Source organism: Esox lucius, chromosome 7 (genome assembly GCF_011004845.1).
Source record: "Esox lucius isolate fEsoLuc1 chromosome 7, fEsoLuc1.pri, whole genome shotgun sequence".
Classification (NCBI taxonomy): Eukaryota; Metazoa; Chordata; class Actinopteri; order Esociformes; family Esocidae; genus Esox; species Esox lucius.
In genome coordinates this window covers 4,534,281-4,552,827 of record NC_047575.1, presented here as the reverse complement: position 1 = coordinate 4,552,827, position 18,547 = coordinate 4,534,281, and the positions used below count along the sequence as shown (strand labels likewise).

General features: G+C 41.1%; 1 protein-coding gene across 1 annotated transcript; it reads right to left on the bottom strand.

Annotated features, from left to right (window-relative positions):
• Window positions 1-387: 387 nt before the first annotated feature.
• klf5l (Kruppel-like factor 5 like) lies at window positions 388-17,784 on the bottom strand. Its single transcript, XM_010864935.3, has 4 exons — window positions 17,484-17,784; window positions 9,388-10,297; window positions 9,130-9,189; window positions 388-1,204 (listed from the first exon to the last, which is right to left on the bottom strand). Exons 1-4 carry the CDS (start codon window positions 17,619-17,621, stop codon window positions 1,026-1,028), a joined length of 1,287 nt encoding a protein of 428 aa, XP_010863237.1. The 5' UTR covers window positions 17,622-17,784; the 3' UTR covers window positions 388-1,025.
• Between the last annotated feature and the right edge of the window lie 763 nt (window positions 17,785-18,547).

Here is an 18,547-nt window from a genome sequence, read left to right as displayed (position 1 = left end):
TGGGTTTCCCTCGCAATGAAGGAAATGAACACAGAGAACTTGATCCTCTTGAAGGAAGTGCTTCAGACAGTCAGTGAGTTAAAACAGTCTCTCGGTCAGAAAGTTGGAAATGTAATCATTCATAAGGGGCATGATCGAAGCGTCAACCGCTTATGTACAGAAACACAGTTCTAGCGGGAAAAACGATCAGGTCACAGGTTACAGACACTATTTAAAATCATCTGGGGTCTTTTGCGCTGTAGTAAGTTCAACTTAAGAATTATTATACATAAATAAAAGAGGTTACAGTGCAAGACTAAATACCATAGAACACAATAATCCAAAAAATAAGTAATTATACAAGTATAGTTGAAAAACAAAACTATGACACAAATGCCAATAGATGTAGGATAATGTAATGTTGTCAGTAGCCCGTATTATAGAAGTTTGTCGCCATGGTTTCAGGTATGGAAATAATAACAAACATTGTTAAACCCTCTGGCCTAACAGACAGCTCAATGGAAACATGTTATTATGAATGTAAAACAAGTCCAACAGTGTCTTCCACAAGGTCTGTTGGTTTGTAAGTGAGATATGATACCATTTAAGGAAATGTTATATTGGTTGAGCATTCACCAACCCTATTCCACAACATTTCAATACATTCTTAGCTTTTTCAAAAACACACACAACAACACGGTCTATACACAAACATACTTTTGATATATATAGACAGGCATACAATAAGCTGTACTATGGAACAATCGAAGGCAAGCACCCACGGTCCCCCGTTTTTTTCAAAAGTCCATTCCGTGCGATGAGAGTGGCATTATTGGCAGCAAGTTCTCTGGAGCAGACATTTTGATCTTTGTGTCGCTGTAGTGGTTACAATAATTTCCAAAGGAGTGGAAAGGAGGTTAAGTCCATTAGTCAGTCAGTTCGCCTGCAGCCATCATGCAGTGGCTGGGAGCTTCAAGATGGTGGCGACGTGTCACTCAGTTCTGGTTTACGCTCCAGGTGGTCATTGCGTGAGTGTGTGTAGCCGTTTAGTTCTGGTGGCGCTTCATGTGTAGGGCCAGATGATCTGACCGGGAGAAACAGCGACTGCAGGCCACACACTTGAAGGGTTTTGCGCCGGTGTGTTTACGGTAGTGCCGAGTCAGCTCGTCAGAACGGGCGAAACGCCAGTCACAGCCGTCCCAGCTACAACGGTAGGGTTTCTCTCCTGAAACACAGAGTGGTGAGAGTGATTATTAATCAAATGCAAAAGATTTTCAAGTAGTCAATATGACGACTATATGTTATCTATGTTTATTCTGTCAATTACCTTTGGGGCACTAAAGTGGGGGCACTATTGGCTGTAATTCCTCCACAGTTCACAGTTAATGGATGTAAACACCCTCAATAATAAGCCTGCTCTTTAAGAACATGCAGTTACACTTAAGACAAGCATGTGAACCATTTCAAGTACACATTTAGCAAATTGTCAAACTGTCAAATTGTCAATGATCTAATCTGCTAGTTTATTTGCCCTCATTAAATTCCAAAAGGAATGTATTAATAATGGTGTTACTGGAATCACCGACATAGCAAATGTCCATTATATGAGAATTTAAAATAGTGCCAGGGTTCAATACAGTTAATGCCCTACAACAAAGTGGTCTGAATGCAACTGAGAGAAAAATAGAAATTCTTCTGTCAAAACATCTGAGGCCTGTTTGGCTGGTAGAAAGGGGTGTGTCAGTTTGTCATGTGACAGAGAGAGAGAGGTATAGTTATTCTGAGAGATGAGCTGGAAACCTTTCTTCATGGCACTATTTATCTTTTTTATTTTTAACACAGTGTTGGCACGGTTGTCTTCCATCAGGGTGTGGCAAACTCTGTCAAATGCACCATCCAAACACACATCAGTCAAACATGTTAAAGCACATCCCCATGTTTGGCTTTTCTCTCAGAGCGGAAAATGTGGCTTTAATATACTTACCTGGAATCAATATTAAATTAAATAACTTAAAATGAATGACATTTTGTTAAGTAGTGTCGTGGTTAAAGACGCGGACGTGCAACCAATAGGTCCCACATTTGAATCTCATCACAGTCAAAACAAATTATGCATTAGGATTTGTTCCCGATAGAAAAAAACTTTGCTGGCTACAACCTTCAGGAGCTGTGTTATACTAAGCCTAAATTAAAACTGTTCATGGTTATACTGCAAATATTTCTGGTGGATTTTCAAAGTATGCATCCGTGCATGCCTCTTTGGCCAGGAAACACACAAGCTTTGCTGGCTACAGTACAACCTTCAGTGGCTATGTTGTAGTAAGTAAAATAAAAGTGTTTATATTGCGACTATTTCTGGTGGATTTTCAAAGTGTGCATCCGTGCATGATTTCTGGGGTAATATAGGCTAGATCACAACAGGGCAGTAAAAGAGTAGGGGTTTCCACAATTCTCTTGTCTTTTCACTTGATGTAAAATCAGTTATTGTCACCTGTATTGATAGTTATTGTATCAATGTCATTCACGAATGAAAGAAAAACTTTTTTGTGCCATTAAATAGCTTTGGCTGTGTTAAGTTCATATTCAGTCTCGCTAGAAATTGCTGAAATCTTATGACTATTCCAAATACTAAGCTAGAAGCTGTTAAAATGGCCAGAGGCAAAAGCCATGCAATTCGTAGATGCTATTTGTGGTGGAGGTAAACGTAATAAGAAACGTTATGGTGTCTAGCGAAATATTCAAACTTGGCATGATGTAAATGCGTGACAAAATGATCTAATGTCAAGGTGCTCTACCGATATTGGGCAAACGTATAGCACCGTGGTGTAGTGATTAAAGACACAGTCACTCATGTGGGAGACCTGGGTCCAAAACCAGTCAGGGCATTAATATTTATCACTTAATTGCGGGCCGGCTGAACTAGGCTTGGCTGGTTCCTTTTCTGGTGAATATCTATGTTAATAATACTTGCAGTGCATGGATGGATTTATAAAATGTTGTCACGGCTAAAACCAAATGAATGGGCACACAAAACCCATACAAAATCCTATCCTACAGCTAGTTCTCCAACTTATTTGTAAATGTTTAAAATTTGCACACTCTTTGCACACATAGAATTGCCAATGTGCTTGCATTTTTATATACAATTTATTTTTTACAGTTGTTACACACGTTTACCTAAGGGACCTTAGTGCTGCCATCTCTGCATCCCGGTTGCTCATGCTACCCTGCTACATTACTCCTTTATTTGCCTTGTTTGCACATTTAGTATTGACATTAGCAATGCATTTACCTTAATTGCACATCTGCACATTCCACTTGTAATATACACTCACCTAAAGGATTATTAGGAACACCATACTAATACTGTGTTTGACCCCCTTTCGCCTTCAGAACTGCCTTAATTCTACGTGGCATTGATTCAACAAGGTGCTGAAAGCATTCTTTAGAAATGTTGGCCCATATTGATAGGATAGCATCTTGCAGTTGATGGAGATTTGTGGGATGCACATCCAGGGCACAAAGCTCCCGTTCCACCACATCCCAAAGATGCTCTATTGGGTTGAGATCTGGTGACTCTGGGGGCCATTTCAGTACAGTGAACTCATTGTCATGTTCAAGAAACCAATTTGAAATGATTCGAGCTTTGTGACATGGTGCATTATCCTGCTGGAATTAGCCATCAGAGGATGGGTACATGGTGGTCATAAAGGGATGGACATGGCCTGCACAGTGGTAACAAGGCATGATGGATCCATGTTCTCATTCTGTTTATGCCAAATTCTGACTCTACCATCTGAATGTCTCAACAGAAATCGAGACTCATCAGACCAGGCAACATTCTTCCAGTCTTCAACTGTCCAATTTTGGTGAGCTTGTGCAAATTGTAGCTTCTTTTTCCTATTTGTAGTGGAGATGAGTGGTACCCGGTGGGGTCTTCTGCTGTTGTAGCCCATCCGCCTCAAGGTTGTGCGTGTTGTGGCTTCACAAATGCTTCTCCTGCATACCTCGGTTGTAACGAGTGGTTATTTCAGTCAAAGTTGCTCTTCTATCAGCTTGAATCAGTCGGCCCATTCTCCTCTGACCTCTAGCATCAACAAGGCATTTTCGCCCACAGGACTGCCGCATACTGGATATTTTTCCCTTTTCACACCTTTCTTTGTAAACCCTAGAAATGGTTGTGTGTGAAAATCCCAGTAACTGAGCAGATTGTGAAATACTCAGACCGGCCCGTCTGGCACCAACAACCATGCCACGCTCAAAATTGCTTAAATCACCTTTCTTTCCCATTCTGACATTCAGTTTGGAGTTCAGGAGATTGTCTTGACCAGGACCACACCCCTAAATGCATTGAAGCAACTGCCATGTGATTGGTTGATTAGATAATTGCATTAATGAGAAATTGAACAGGTGTTCCTAATAATCCTTTAGGTGAGTGTACATATACTCAATACTTGTAAATACTTGAAACGTACTGCCCTCTATTTGCAGTTAGGGTTAGATGCTAACTGCATTTTGTTGTAATGTACTTGTACTCTTCAACAACAATAAAGTTGAATCCAATCTATTCTAAATGTTTTAAATGCCAACATGCAGCTAATTGTGCAATATCCTTTGTGAAAGCCAAAAACAATAAGTAGAAATGTTTATTTTTGTAGTGTGTGTCAACAGTCGCATGATAAACCACTTTTGAACAAGTACACACACACACCCTTATTTACTTGCATTCACTCATTGGCTGTGTTTGTGGGCAGTAATGTGTACTATGTCAAAATGCTCACTTATTGAATAAAACCCTTTTTACAACAGTTAAGCCTGGGTATGAACCAGGGGTGGCCAATTATCTCAGTGCAGGGTGGAGATTATAAGAGTATGTAACTCCCTTCTATATTTTGGGTCAGAGCAGAGCTTTTCAATAAATGTCACCCATATTTTTTAAGATTTTAGTAATTTAGCACACCCTCTAATTCATAGCAATAGACAGTAGCAATTAAGGCCTTACACAAAGGCCGCAATGACTGATATTTTTCCTTGTCAGCTCAGTGATTCAAACCAGCAACCCTTCAGTTACTATCCAGTTCACTTAACCCTGTAAGCTATCTGCCACCATTTCTCTTGAGCAGATCAAGATTTGTAAGGAGTACTAAATGCCTCCTATGAAGTCCAACCCAAACACTTACATTCACCTAGACTACACCAAGAACTCTCACTGCCAACTTCTAAGGCAATTATTCAATTATTAATGTTAATTATGCGTGTTAGAAGAAATCTCTTTGTAAATGTTAGACAATTACAATTGCAATAATAATAATACAATTATTATTATTAATAACAATAATAATAATAATAATAATAATAATAATAATAAAGGTTATTTTGTAATACTTTAAAAAGGAACAGATTGATAAACAAATAGAATGAATCAAAACAAGCTGGTCGTTGGGGTCCTTTTGCCTCCTGTTCTTTGCACCTGGCCTCATCCATCTGGTCGTTACCAGGGGCGGAGGACCCCCATAAGTGCTGATAAGATAGAGAATATTACTTATTAACAACAGCAAACTGGACACTACTACTACTACTACTCATGGGGTAAATGGCTGGGAGGGGCCAGGGATGAAAAGTCAAGGATGTAAGTGTTCCAGAGGTGGGTGCTTATGTGTTTTTCATCGGTGAAGGCAGTTCTGTTTGAGTTCGGTCCAGCTCTGCTTTTATCTCAGGGTCAAAATCATCATTCTCTCTCCTAACATTATCATGGCATTAGTACACAATACAATAAGACAGCCCTGAACATACAGGTCAAACAGTCGTAGATTTGTATTCCTTATTAAGTGCACTTCTTTGGACCAGAGCCTACAGGGTCAGATACAAGGGGGAGTTCACTGTGGTCTGTGATTCTGGGTGTGAACGATGCAGTTGTCCGGGTGGCGGAGCTCTTCAACGGACTGTGTTAATGTGACGATAATTCACTTCAACTATTTGGTCAGGTGGCATTGTGCAACGGTTAACTTGTTATCAGTATAACATTGCTACACACAGACACACACTCTTGTGCACACAGACAAAATATTGTGTTCAAACACCCGCCTTCTCTCTGTTATAGAGTGGCTGTCTATTTTATGACAGTTGTCTTTGTGGTTTTACTGAAAGATAGCAAACAGCACTGACTCTGCCCCATAAAACCATCCACAGGACTTCTTTTGTGAACCTGGCCGCTTAACCAACTGTATTTGTTTGTTAAGAGGGCAGGGGGCACACATTAACACACACACTAAATGACACACACACACTAACCCACATATTAACCCACACTCTCACACTAACACACACACAGACACACACACAGGATTTAACAGCTAAAGACCCTCTGTCACTGTCAGGGCTAAGCCTGCCTGGGTGTGTATAGAAAACAAGGTGTTGGGGAGTGAGGAACTATCATCTCCACAAGGAAGGTGTAGAGGGTCCACATGCCAGCCAGATCCATGTTTTTCAGATCAGTCAAATCCTTTTCTTTGTGGCTCTTTGTGCATGTTTCAACATCTCTGCTTCATTTCATTAACATAATATGTAAGCAGAACTTAGTATTCAGACTATATAACCAGAAACTCTCACTGGACCAGAGGTATGCGGCAAGGCATTACACATGAGTCTCCTGTCCTGGAAGGCAAATATACTCACTATGTTGTTTACCTGGTAACTAAAATGGTGTTCTCAATTGAACGAGTGCTGGTTTTGGTGATAGTAGAATTGTACTGGTACCAATTTAAGATTTTCCGTTCAGTTTTTAGTTGCTTTGCAATTATTTAAAAAAAGTATACATGAAGAACCAAAATTCATCAGCACTCATTCCACTCCAGTACACAGTTAGCAAGACAACGTCTGAAGAACTCAGTAGCCCCAAAAAGTATCTTTCAGAAATGTGTACTACATAACCTTTGGATTATGTGGGACAAGATTATGGACAAGATTATTGGATTATGTTGGACAAGCGTACAATAAATACGATTTTCACCTGTTCACATGATAACAAAATTGTTATCTTAGCCACAAATCTGTCTATAAATGTCACTTAAGATTAAAGTTACAGTTCTTCCAATGAAGTCACCTTGATTACATTTTTTTTTGTTTTACTGTAATGATGTTAAATCAAAACAGAAAATAATTGCTCATCTGCTGCTTTGCCAGTAGGGAAATGACAGAGTCAAAAAGAAAGAGAAAGAGATACAGACAGAGACAGGAAGAGAGAGAGAGAAAGAGAGAGAAAGAGAGAGAAAGAGAGAGAAAGAGAGAGAAAGAGAGAGAGAGAGAGAGAGAGAGAGAGAGAGAGAGAGGACAGGTTTGGCAGGTCAAGAGGCTAACTACCCGCCAGGTAAGACGTCAGGATCAAAAGATTAGAGTGAATGAGAAAACATGGCAAACAGCAAACACATGCACGCACACACACAATGGGTCATTTTTTAATGGACTAAGTTGACAAATAAAAGACCATATGATTCTCTCTTGTTTAAGTGCTGACAAGTGGTAGTAAGACATGTGATGGACATGGGATCTTATGTATCTGTATTATAAATTAAAAAAAATCTGATTCTGTTCATACATTAAGGACCAAAATTCATCATCAGCACTCATTCCTCTCCAGTACACAGTTAGCAAGACAACGTCTGAAGAACCCAGTAGCCCCAAAAAGTATCTTTCAGAAATGTGTACTACAAAACCTTTGGATTATGTGGGACAAGATTATGGACAAGATTAATGGATTATGTGGGACAAGCGTACAATAAATAAGATTTCCACCTGTTCACATGATAACATTTTTATCTTAGCCACAAATCTGTCTATAAGTGTCACTGAAGATTAAAGTTACAGTTCTTCCAATAAAGTCACCTTGATTTACATTTTTTTTGTTTTACTGTGATGATGTTAAATCAAAACAGAAAATAATTGCTCATCTGCTGCTTTGCCAGTAGGGAAATGACAGAGACAAAAAGAAAGAGAAAGAGAGATACAGACAGAGACAAGAAAGATAGAGTCAGGAAGAGAGAGAGAGAGAGAGAAAGAGAGAGAGAGAGAGAGAGAGAGGGAGAGAGAGAGAGAAAGAGAGGACAGGTTTGGCAGGTCAAGAGGCTAACTACCCGCCAGGTAAGAAGTCAGGAACAAAAGATTAGAGTGAATGAGAAAACATGGCAAACAGCAAACACATGCACGCACACACACAATGGGTCATTTTTTAATGGACTAAGTTGACAAATAAAAGACCATATGATTCTCTCTTGTTTAAGTGCTGACAAGTGATGGTGATGGACATGGGATCTTATGTATCTGGAGTCACAGAGCAGGAGTGCTGATTTACACTGTTCCTATGGCCCAAGGTTTTTTATTACCTTGCTAGAGGACAAACAGGATATTCTTTATGCTTTCATATTCCCTCTCTGTCCTGTCGGTCTGTCTGTGGGTGGGTGTGTCCCTCTCTTTCCAGATGAGAGGTTCATACTGTTCTCCCTCTACCTCTTTATGAGCGAGCCCCAATAAAATGTGGGAATTCGGGTGTCCATTTACAGAAGTGGCCACATCGAAACTGCTTCTCTCCTTTCATTTTCCCTTCTCCCTTTCCCTCCTCCCTTCTACTCCTCCTCCACTCTGAATAGGGAGTGAAAAGCAGGAGGAACAGGTTTTAGCCTAGTCCACTGTTCTCTCGCTCTTTCTCTCTTCCTACATCCCTCTATCTTTCTCTGGGCTGGGGAAATCTCGTAAGGCTTGTGTAGGCATGTAGAGCCACACTGAGTAAGAAACACTATTCAGAAACTTCATGACGCCATCTCCCTCACCACCCTCTTTCTACTGTATCTCTTGGATTTTTCTTTTGCATAGGTTCCCAGCACAAGCTAGTCACATCAAAAATGGTAGATAACAGAAGATAGTTCACCAAGGATATTAAGCATTTAAGTATTCTACATAAGGGGGTTGGGTGCTACCATAGGCCCCAGTGGGATAGCGGCTAGGTCAGGTCTACTTAATACACTGACTGCAATTGAAATGGAGTGAGATGGTGTGGGTTGCCTTGCTTCCTCTTCCATCTCCGGTCTCATTATGCTTAACCGTACAGTTGGGTGTGCGTGCGTGCGCGTGTGTGTGTTTGACGTTACTCTTTCTTACCTGTGTGTGTCCTTTGGTGTGCTTTCAAGTGAGAGCTCTTAGTGTAAACCTTGGTACAGCCTACAAGGAGAGAAAATATGTTAGAATCCCTGCACCGACCACGACAAAGCGGTTAACAATGACTTAATGTATTAATTTTGATATTGTCAAGCATACAAACAATAAGCCAATATCCTGTATCTGTGACCCAACATGTTTCATTCTTTAAAATAACCAAATGGGAGCATTGATCTGTCTTTCCAGTGTTAGTAGGCTCACCAGGGAAGTCGCAGAAGTGGATCCGTCTTTTCTCTAATTCCGGGTTGTTCCGTCGGTTGTATCTGGGTCCGGTCAGTACCCCCTGTCCGTGTGACATAAGCATGGAGTGGTGGGACATCTGGGTGACCTTCACCCCCAGCCTGCTGGAGGCCTGGTAGGGGGGCGGAGGGGTCAGCATGTCAGCCTGGTTCTCCGGACTCCCCGGCTGGGAGTTGGGGGGTGACGGAGGCAGGCTGTGAGGCTGCGACTGGGGCGACTGCTGCGTGGCATTGTGGTTGTGGTGGTAGAAATGCTCGGACATGGCGAACGACGAGTCGTCCCCGCCGTGACAGGCCGTCGTAAGGGAGACACTGTTCAGGTTGAGCATGGTTCTGCCGTTGCCACCTCCTCCGTTCCCTGACTGGTGGCCGTGGGAGAGTGTCATAGTGAGGTCTGCTCCGCTGACTGGGACAGGCATCTGGTAGACCTGCGGTTGCTGGGGGCCGATGTGCAGCTCTGTGTGTGTCTCTGAAACCGGGTGTCCGCCAGCGGCCATGTTGGGTTTAACAAACATAGTGTTGACGTTCTGGGGCATGCTGAAGACTGATGTGAAGTCGGGCAGGGTCTGGATGGAGCAGGGTGCCGAGGCTTCCAAACCGGGCTCAGTCTTAATGTTCTGGAGGAGGTGGCCCTGGTGGTGCTGCTGGGGCTTGTTGGGCCGGTACAGGCCCGTGCGCAGGTGGGTGGTGTTGGGTAGGATGAGGTTGATGTTGACGCTGTAGGGGGCCATGTTGGGTTTCTCCTCAGAGAAGTACTCGTCCACCAGGGAGGCGCTCTCTCTGCGGTTTTTCTTGTCTGTAGGTGCCACCGTGAGAGGGAGGAGAGGGCTAACCGGAGTCTGGGGAAGGTACTTCTCCATCTCCAAGCGGATCTATAGAAGAAAGGGGGCAGTGTAGAGGAGGGATGGAGGGAGGGAGCGAGAAAGTGATAGGGTCAGATGCAGGTTTTATATGCCAGGCATAGCCTCTTACGTTAATTATGGGTTTCAAACAAAGAATATGATTTCACAATGTGAAAGGAATGATCACATGACAGAAACCATAAAGCTTACATTTTAAGATGTTACAATCGAAGACAAAGAACCAACAAAGAGATAAGACAGAAGGCCCAGAGGACCTTCTGACAAAGAAGAACAAGCACAAGTGATCCTAAGAGCCTTTATATGCAGTTGTTGGATTAGAAATCTAAGTTGTTGACCAATCAGTTTCATATAAAGTTCCTTACCAATCAGATAGTTGACTGACAGGTAAATGGATGTTGCCTGTATTGTTTGACTACACAATTTACAATTAAAGCATTTTCATTGGTGCAATGAATACACCCCAGTATTCTAAAAAAATACTTTAATTTGTTGAAAGTACCGAAACAGTAAACTCAACTCAGAAGTCCATCAATACCACGCTGAAGACATTCCTCCACAAATCTCTTTACATTGCTCAAGTCCAGAACAGAGGTTGGGAGACATCCTGTACTAAAAAGAGCCATAACTACATGGAACTTACTACCATCACAGTAAACAGGCAAGCCATAAAATCTAAAAGCAGATTGAACAGTCTCTAAAAACATGATGGAACTGTGAAGAGACAAATATTATTTTTGCATTATAGATTGTATTGTTATTGAATTGATTTCATTTTGTGGTATTGCTACAGTGTTATTTTTTTATTAATGTAAGCTTGGACCCCAGGAAGAGTAGTTGTTGCTTGGCTGTGGCTAGTACTGATCCTACCAAATAAATTAGATTCATGACCCTTCATTAAGTGAGCCAGCCCCTGTAATACTAAATGTGTTCACAGTCAAGGTGAAAGTGACATGACACAGTTCGACAGGGGAGTGTCAGCCATCAAGAAAGAGACGCCAGGAGAACAGCTAGTACCTGAAGCTACTCCCGCCCTTTTCTCCTCCTTCCTCCCCTTCATTCCTCACATTCCTCCCTACCGATGGAGCTCATAGACCTCTCCGAATTACTCAAACTGCCTTGATGGAGGTGTCCTGCTACAACCAACTAAAAGTCAACTTAAATTCACAAGATAATGAGGAAAGGCAGTAGGGTGCTTGAATAGCAGTGGGCAGCCATAACAAAAAGCAACCACAAAAAAGACCCCATCCAAGCACTTTCTCCCATAACGGCATCCTCCTCCAGAGATGTCTCTGCTGTGTTTTCTCTATAATGACTTTGCTGCGGTGTCGATTGATTATTATTAGTCACTGACAGCTGAGGGCTGGCTCTGGCTGTACAAACGCTCAGTAACATTGTCACTCCATCCTGCGCAGGTGTGCACGGCGTAGCCTGCCTGCCCCAGAGGAACCATCTGTGCCGCAGGGATGGCGAGCTAGCTACCTCACTAAGTAAACACACAGCATGGTGAGGGTGTGGTGGGGACATGAGGACGACAAGCAGCCGAAACCAAAACAAAAGCAGTGGCATGAGAAAGGTGATGAGAAACCGATGCAAAAAACCAAAAACATCACCACTAATACTGGCTGGACAGGGTATAAATAGAATAAATGGAAAGAGAGGAAAACAGGAAATACACTAGGCTATAACCCCATTGAAGCTAGAGATTTGACTCGTTTCTGTACAGAAACAACATTCTATCTAAAACCTTATTTAAAATGAGATGCAACAGTCGAAAAAAGAGGACTATGAGGACCATGTCTACTTAAAAAGATAAATAATGAATCAGAAAACATTAATCTCAGGATTTTTATTTTGCCTAAATCAAATCTACTGCAAGTCAAACACGTCTCGGTTGTTTCTGAGTTAGCAGAGGCAAACTCTAGGCTACAGAGAGCCAATCCAAGCCAAAAGCCCAGCCAATTGATTCTGTACAAATGATTCAATGACCTGTTGATACACTGAAGCCCTATCCTCATGTCCACAATGGCAAGCCCAATGGCAAGTACAATGGACATGAGAGGACATTTCATCAGGCCTATTATAGCTCTACAGCTATTTGAAGTGCAAGCTATGTCAACACTGGCACTATTGTATACTGTATTTCTCAATCTCTTCCCTAGCAACCCAAGTGTTGACGTGATTTTACACACATCCTCTTATGGGTACAGCAACATGTGTGTGACGCCAATAATGCCTGTGTGTGAGGGTGTATGTACATATGTGTGTAATAAACAGCAGTATAGGAAGCATGGTCATTTAAACCCCAGTAACTCCAACCATCTCTCTCAACCAACTCCTGAGACCCTTCTGCCATCAGTGCAATCTGACCAGGGAGCGAAACTGCAATGCAAAACTAGAAATTTACTTATTTCTATTAGTATTTGGTGCTCCTCCGTATAAAGCTCCTTCAAGACAGGGCACAAAACGCGTCTTGTGTTGGTTGGAACAGTGTTGGCAGGCTAACCCAGTGCCCTCAGCAGTGACCCCCCCCCCCCCTCCTATCTGAGTGGCCTGGGTCCCATTCATCAGGGAATTAACAAACTGAAGAAAATGAACTGAAACAAGGAGGGACTACCTGGATTGGTCCAATAAGAAACTTGCATTCTCGTTTTAAGTTGCATGCCGTAATGAACAGGACCCCATTTCCTTTTATTCAAACCCTTCTACTATTTCCTTGCATGTCTATTCTCTTTGTGTCATGAGGACAATGGAGTTCACCTGAACCCTGGCATAAGACTGAGTCGGTTAATGATTGTTGAACAAGTACAACTGCTACATGCCAAACGCCAGATAACAGAGAAAGAAGCTAAGAAAATATTCAACTTCTTATCAGTTCTACTTCAGGTTAAGGGGTTTAAAGGGGGAGAAGAGTGAGGGAAGAGTTGGTGGTTTCCACACTTCCACCCCTTGACCATGACCGTGATTTTCCATTCAGACTTTGAGTTTAGATTTTAAACTAAAGTTGAAATCCCAATCAGGGCAACCATGCACACTATTTGAGTATGTTGCCATAAAATATGACTAATGGTGTACCAAGTCATGAAAGTGAACTATGGCATGAGTAACTACAGGAAAAATGGTGTACAAACATACAATAATGCAATAAGAATTTGTAAGTTGAGACTGCGGTAAGCCTGCAACTAATCAGATAAAATCAATATCCAACCCCATCACTCAAGAGTTCTAACAACACTTTAGTTTTTTGAGGCCCCTAAATATGGTTCCAGCATCCTTAATGTTACCAGGTTCACTGAATGGTGACTGAGGTCAAAGTTTAAGTCCATTGTCTTCTTGTTTTTCTCCACCCCCGCTTTGCCGGACACTTTTTCAACCCTGCTCTTCACCTGCTCGGAGATCAGGGATCTTCCACAGATCCTTCTCTCCTAATGGAAAAACAAGTGGTCCTGTCTCCACACTAATGACCCATTATGGCTCTCTGGAATTTCCAAAGATTGTGTGTTTGACTCCTGAGATATTCATAAAATAAAACTGATAGGCAGCTCCCTTGTTTCGTCTGCTAACTAACCATCTGCTTTAACAGCACAAATCTGAACCTTTGAGACCTACATTCTGTTTTATGTTTTATGGCTACTGGCAAAAGGATAACAGGATGTTTAAGCTATTTAAGGGCAGTCACTTTGAGAGAAATGTTAGTTAGTAGATGATAACGTACTTTGATGGCAGTGTCGTCGACCCCAGTCGTTAGCTAGACTGCTGACTGGTGATGACATGTTATCATAGAAGATTTAAGCATTTTGACGTGTTTAGACTGGCCATAGAGCATTGAGAGACACAGGAAATCCCTGTGATTGGTAATGACATGTGTTGTCTGGCCACAGAAGTTGACTGGATGTAACGTGTAGTCTGGCATAGAAGTAGGTGACCACTATGACCAAAGCAAAAACCATTCAAGAGGCTTCTTGCCAGAATGCCTTTGTACAAGAAAATGTGTTCTTAGCTGACCTGTCTGGTATGAGTAAATATATTTAAAATCTGGTCCATACGGTAAATCCTTAAAACTAAACCAGCCTCAAAGGATTAAATGGGTTTTAGAGAAGGATGTTACAGCAGTTAACAAACATCATTTGATTCAATCTGTTAGCCACACCGCATTTCACACAACACAGTACGCGAATATTGAAATGCAGCTATATATGCTGAACAATCATGAAAATAATGACAGAACAAAATGCAACAAAATGTTCCACATAAGCACAGTGGGATAAGTAGGTAGACTAGTCTATTGTATCTGACATCAAAGCTATCTAAATGTCTGTGCTTACTAGAGCGAGCATGATCTGTATCACACTATGACAATGAGGCAATGGACCGTACCACTGAATGGGCATCTTTGCAGGGAAACACCAGTGCATCACTCGTTGGTGGAGTTCAGTGGCTGTGCTTTGTTTTCACTCACAAGCCTGCAGTTTACGAAGATGTGAACTGCAAAACTCCTGATCAAAATAAAATGGCAACTTCAGATTGTAACTGATCTAATCTAAAAGCATAGTGAGCAGATAGACCCCCACAAATTGGAATAGCATATAAGAAATGCAAACACCCACAAACAATGAAAAGGCCAGTCTATGAACAGAATACACTGATTTACTCAAACGCAATATAGATCCCACTCCCCCCAAAAAAACATTTGTTTTATTATGTAGAGCAGTGTTTCCCAATCCTGGTCCTCGGGACCCAAAGGGTTGCATGTTTTTGTTTTTGCCCTAGCACTCACACACCTGGTTCTAATGGTACCCTAACACTTACAAACTTGATTGATGTAATCAACCTATCATCAAGTCTTTAATTTGAATCAGGTGTGTGAGTGCTAGGGCAAAAACACAAATGTGCACACCTTTGGGTCCCGAGGACCAGGATTGGGAAACACTGATATAGAGTATGGAGGTTTGCCCAAGATGGCTGTTGGAAAGATCAGTAGAGACAATGCAAATGGGATTTGTTGCATTAGCAGTCAAATGACTAGTCAAACTAAACCCCACTGAATGCAGACCTTTGAAGGAGGGACTACCACACTTCATGAAAGTCTGTCAGGGGAGGAAAAAGTGTCTAAGAAATGAATTTGGAAATCTAAAATAACCTACAAGAAAGAGGAAAAATCTGTCTCGCAATATCCTTAATTCAGGGCCCCTGAAGGAGACACAGTGATCTAAATGAAAGACTACCGAAAGCATGTCGCTGTGGCCAGGTGTCAATGTGGCCCAAACTTTTTAATTCCTCTGTAATTACAAAAAGGTAAATACACCAAGATCCCTTCAAATCTCTTGTAACTAAATGGCATCAGTACAACAAAAGGCAATATCAGAACTGAGACCAGAGTGCCTCATCATTACATCAGACATGAAAATTTGAGGTAATTCTCACTATATTCAACCACAGTGACATGAGTTTCACAACAGTAGCAAACTACATAGGCTCATCCATCCACCTTTCTCCTCTGGCATGCAGTGACTTTCCATTGACTTGGTGTTGTATCATCCAGCTATCGCCTCAGGCAGTTTAAAGATTAGGGATAAGCACACTAGCCGCCCCATAGAGCATGTCCCTGTGCAGACAGGTCTAACTGCATACTGCTGTCAGGACAGGCAAGGCAAGGGGAGGCACCGTAATTAGACACCTTTTAACAGAGAGCATCAACTCCTTTTTACAAAAAGACATGTCTCTGAGGCCAAAACAGCCTTATATTTAGTCCAAATGAATCCAGTGCCCCGTCCCTGTTTGGCATATTTGTGAATAAAGGCAATTCCAGCATTATAAAATGGACATGCTTAGAAACTTAATGTGTAATAAAAATGCATATGAAACTTTTTGTGTCTGCAGTACCCAAAAATGTGGACTTATCTGGCTAAACACAAATTTAAAGCCATATTTGAGACATGGCCACCTAATCTGTAATTGTGAAAATGCATGGAATTTCAAATGAATACACCCTGGGAAAAGAAAGACTGCAATCTAAAAAAAAATAATTTGGAGATTTTCATTTTTGGATGCTCAGTTGACTGCCCCATGGAATTTCCCATAAATTAGCCTAATGACTCTCTTGGGAATATAGTGGCCAAGTGCCACATTTATAATCAACACTGACAGTTCCATTTCAAAAAGCTAAAATATGCTTCTTAATGGTTCCCTTTTAAATGATAATAATATTAATAATAATAATAATAATTATTATTATTATTTCTATTGTTACTGTGTATCCATCAAATTATAGTGAGGTCTCATGTGAAAGTCATACAAACATACAAAACAGGTGCTACAGAGAGATAAGGTAACATTAATCCACATCAAAGTGAATTGTTGTGAATTATAAAGGAATTTACATGACAAAAAAAAAATCTACGGTGATTGGACACCATCAGATCCCATTCAGCAGTTGGCATTCAGCCAAATAGTGCAGGGTAAACATAAAACACGACACCAGAAGGGGAACTGAACTATATACAGATGAGGGTCAGAATCTTGGGAAACCCTTGCTCAGACCCACTTGAAATCGGCAGCAAAACAATAGAAAAGTCAGACCGTTGCAAGGACATATTTTTTTAACAATAAAGACGCTCCTATCCCTAATGCAAGATACATTTGTTAAAAATATGTTAGGCAAATACTAATAATACGGATATTTGTATACGAAAAAAACAGTCAAATCTAGGTTTAATTAATTCGTCGTTGAAACAAAGATAATTATTTCTGGATGTGTCCATTGATAAAGTTCAGAGAGTAACTGTACCTCAGGCCTACATTTCATGCACTTAGATTAGATGCATTTAAACAGATGCATTTACAACGAACAAACTCGTCACCAGTCAATGTGTCAATCAAGTCTTATTTAACATTACTTCAAGTTTGGATGCCCATAACTAGTTTTTTCAATTATTGAATAGGACTAGATGTGCTTTTTCTTCCAAGAACATTGCAAAGTGAATCATGTACATGCATGCATTATACAGATCGGTTTACTGTGATTAAAGAATAGCGGGAAACGTAAATATATTTCAATAGTTTAAGGCATTGAGGCTATTTTCTGGAGTGGGAGTGTCCTCTGACAAACTCTACAAAACCTAAAGTAGAAGAGAGGAATACGGTGGAGCCCGTGGCTACACCTGGGCTACCTTCCACCGGGTTAAGAAGGAATTCTCACCGCAGGTTTCACTTCCTCAAAAACGGACGAGTCCTCTGCGCTGTCCGCTCCAGACATCCGCACAGGTTTTAGCTGCGTGAAAACAGCCCTCTCATCTGTGTGCGGCGGATTCATTGCCAGTCCTATACTAGTTGCCATAGTTATCTCTCAGATAAAACGTATTCAAATAGGTCTTCCTTTATAAATATAACTTATGTAAAGTAGCCTACATATAGATTTGACAACTGCTGCGTGATAAGCGCGTCGTTGTGGGATCCAGGTGCGCGCGGTAATTCCAAATCCCTCCCTCTGGCTCACAGGTCGTTTTTACCTGCGCTCAAGTAGCCTATGACGGTGGGCCGGGAATTTATAATTGACAGGAACATTAACCAATAGACGCGAAGGGGGGGGGGGTCCTCCACGTCAATCACCTGTAGGTGTGACTCATCTGGAAGGTGAGAAGATGGACTGAAGAAGGTAACCGCAGCATAATAAGCTGTATTTGTTTCGGAAATGTAGATTGTTTTATTGTTTATTGTTTTATTTTTCCAAAATAAAAATTAATCCTATTATTTTAGAATCTGAATAATATTTGTTATTCGTTAAGTACACATAGTCCTACACATACCGGGACATTTATATCTGAATAATATGAATAATGTTTGTTAGTGGTAGGAATTGACTGATTACATATCGATCTATATATGAAATTCACATACATTTCTAAAGTGGGGGGTGAGCATACAATATCTATTCATTTACAGCTGATGTAGACAGATTACATAATACAGTTCCAGTGCATCCATCTGTTGATATGCAGGAGATTAACAGTATTGGGTGCAATAAATTGAAATTGTTTAGGTAACTGTTAACTTGATGTGGTGAGCAATGGGACTTGGTTGGAGTCACTGACAAGGTTTTTCTGTCATGTTTTCCAAAACCTGGAGCTTCTATGCGATTATAAGCTAGATGTCTGAACAAGCCCTTTCTGACAACTATTGATTTTAAAAAGGCTTTATGTAATAAACTTCACTGATTGCGTAAAATCTTGATGTGTTTGTATTTCATCATAAAAATTACAAGTC

Bases quoted from the DNA above. Each gene is read 5' to 3' on its own strand.
- klf5l (XM_010864935.3), bottom strand. From the start codon at position 17,621: ATGGCAACTAGTATAGGACTGGCAATGAATCCGCCGCACACAGATGAG. The intron at 10,298-17,483 runs GTGAGAATTCCT...TTTCTTCTATAG, and splicing joins TTGAGGAAGTGAAACCTGCG to ATCCGCTTGGAGATGGAGAA. The intron at 9,190-9,387 runs GTGAGCCTACTA...CTCTCCTTGTAG, and splicing joins CCACTTCTGCGACTTCCCTG to GCTGTACCAAGGTTTACACT.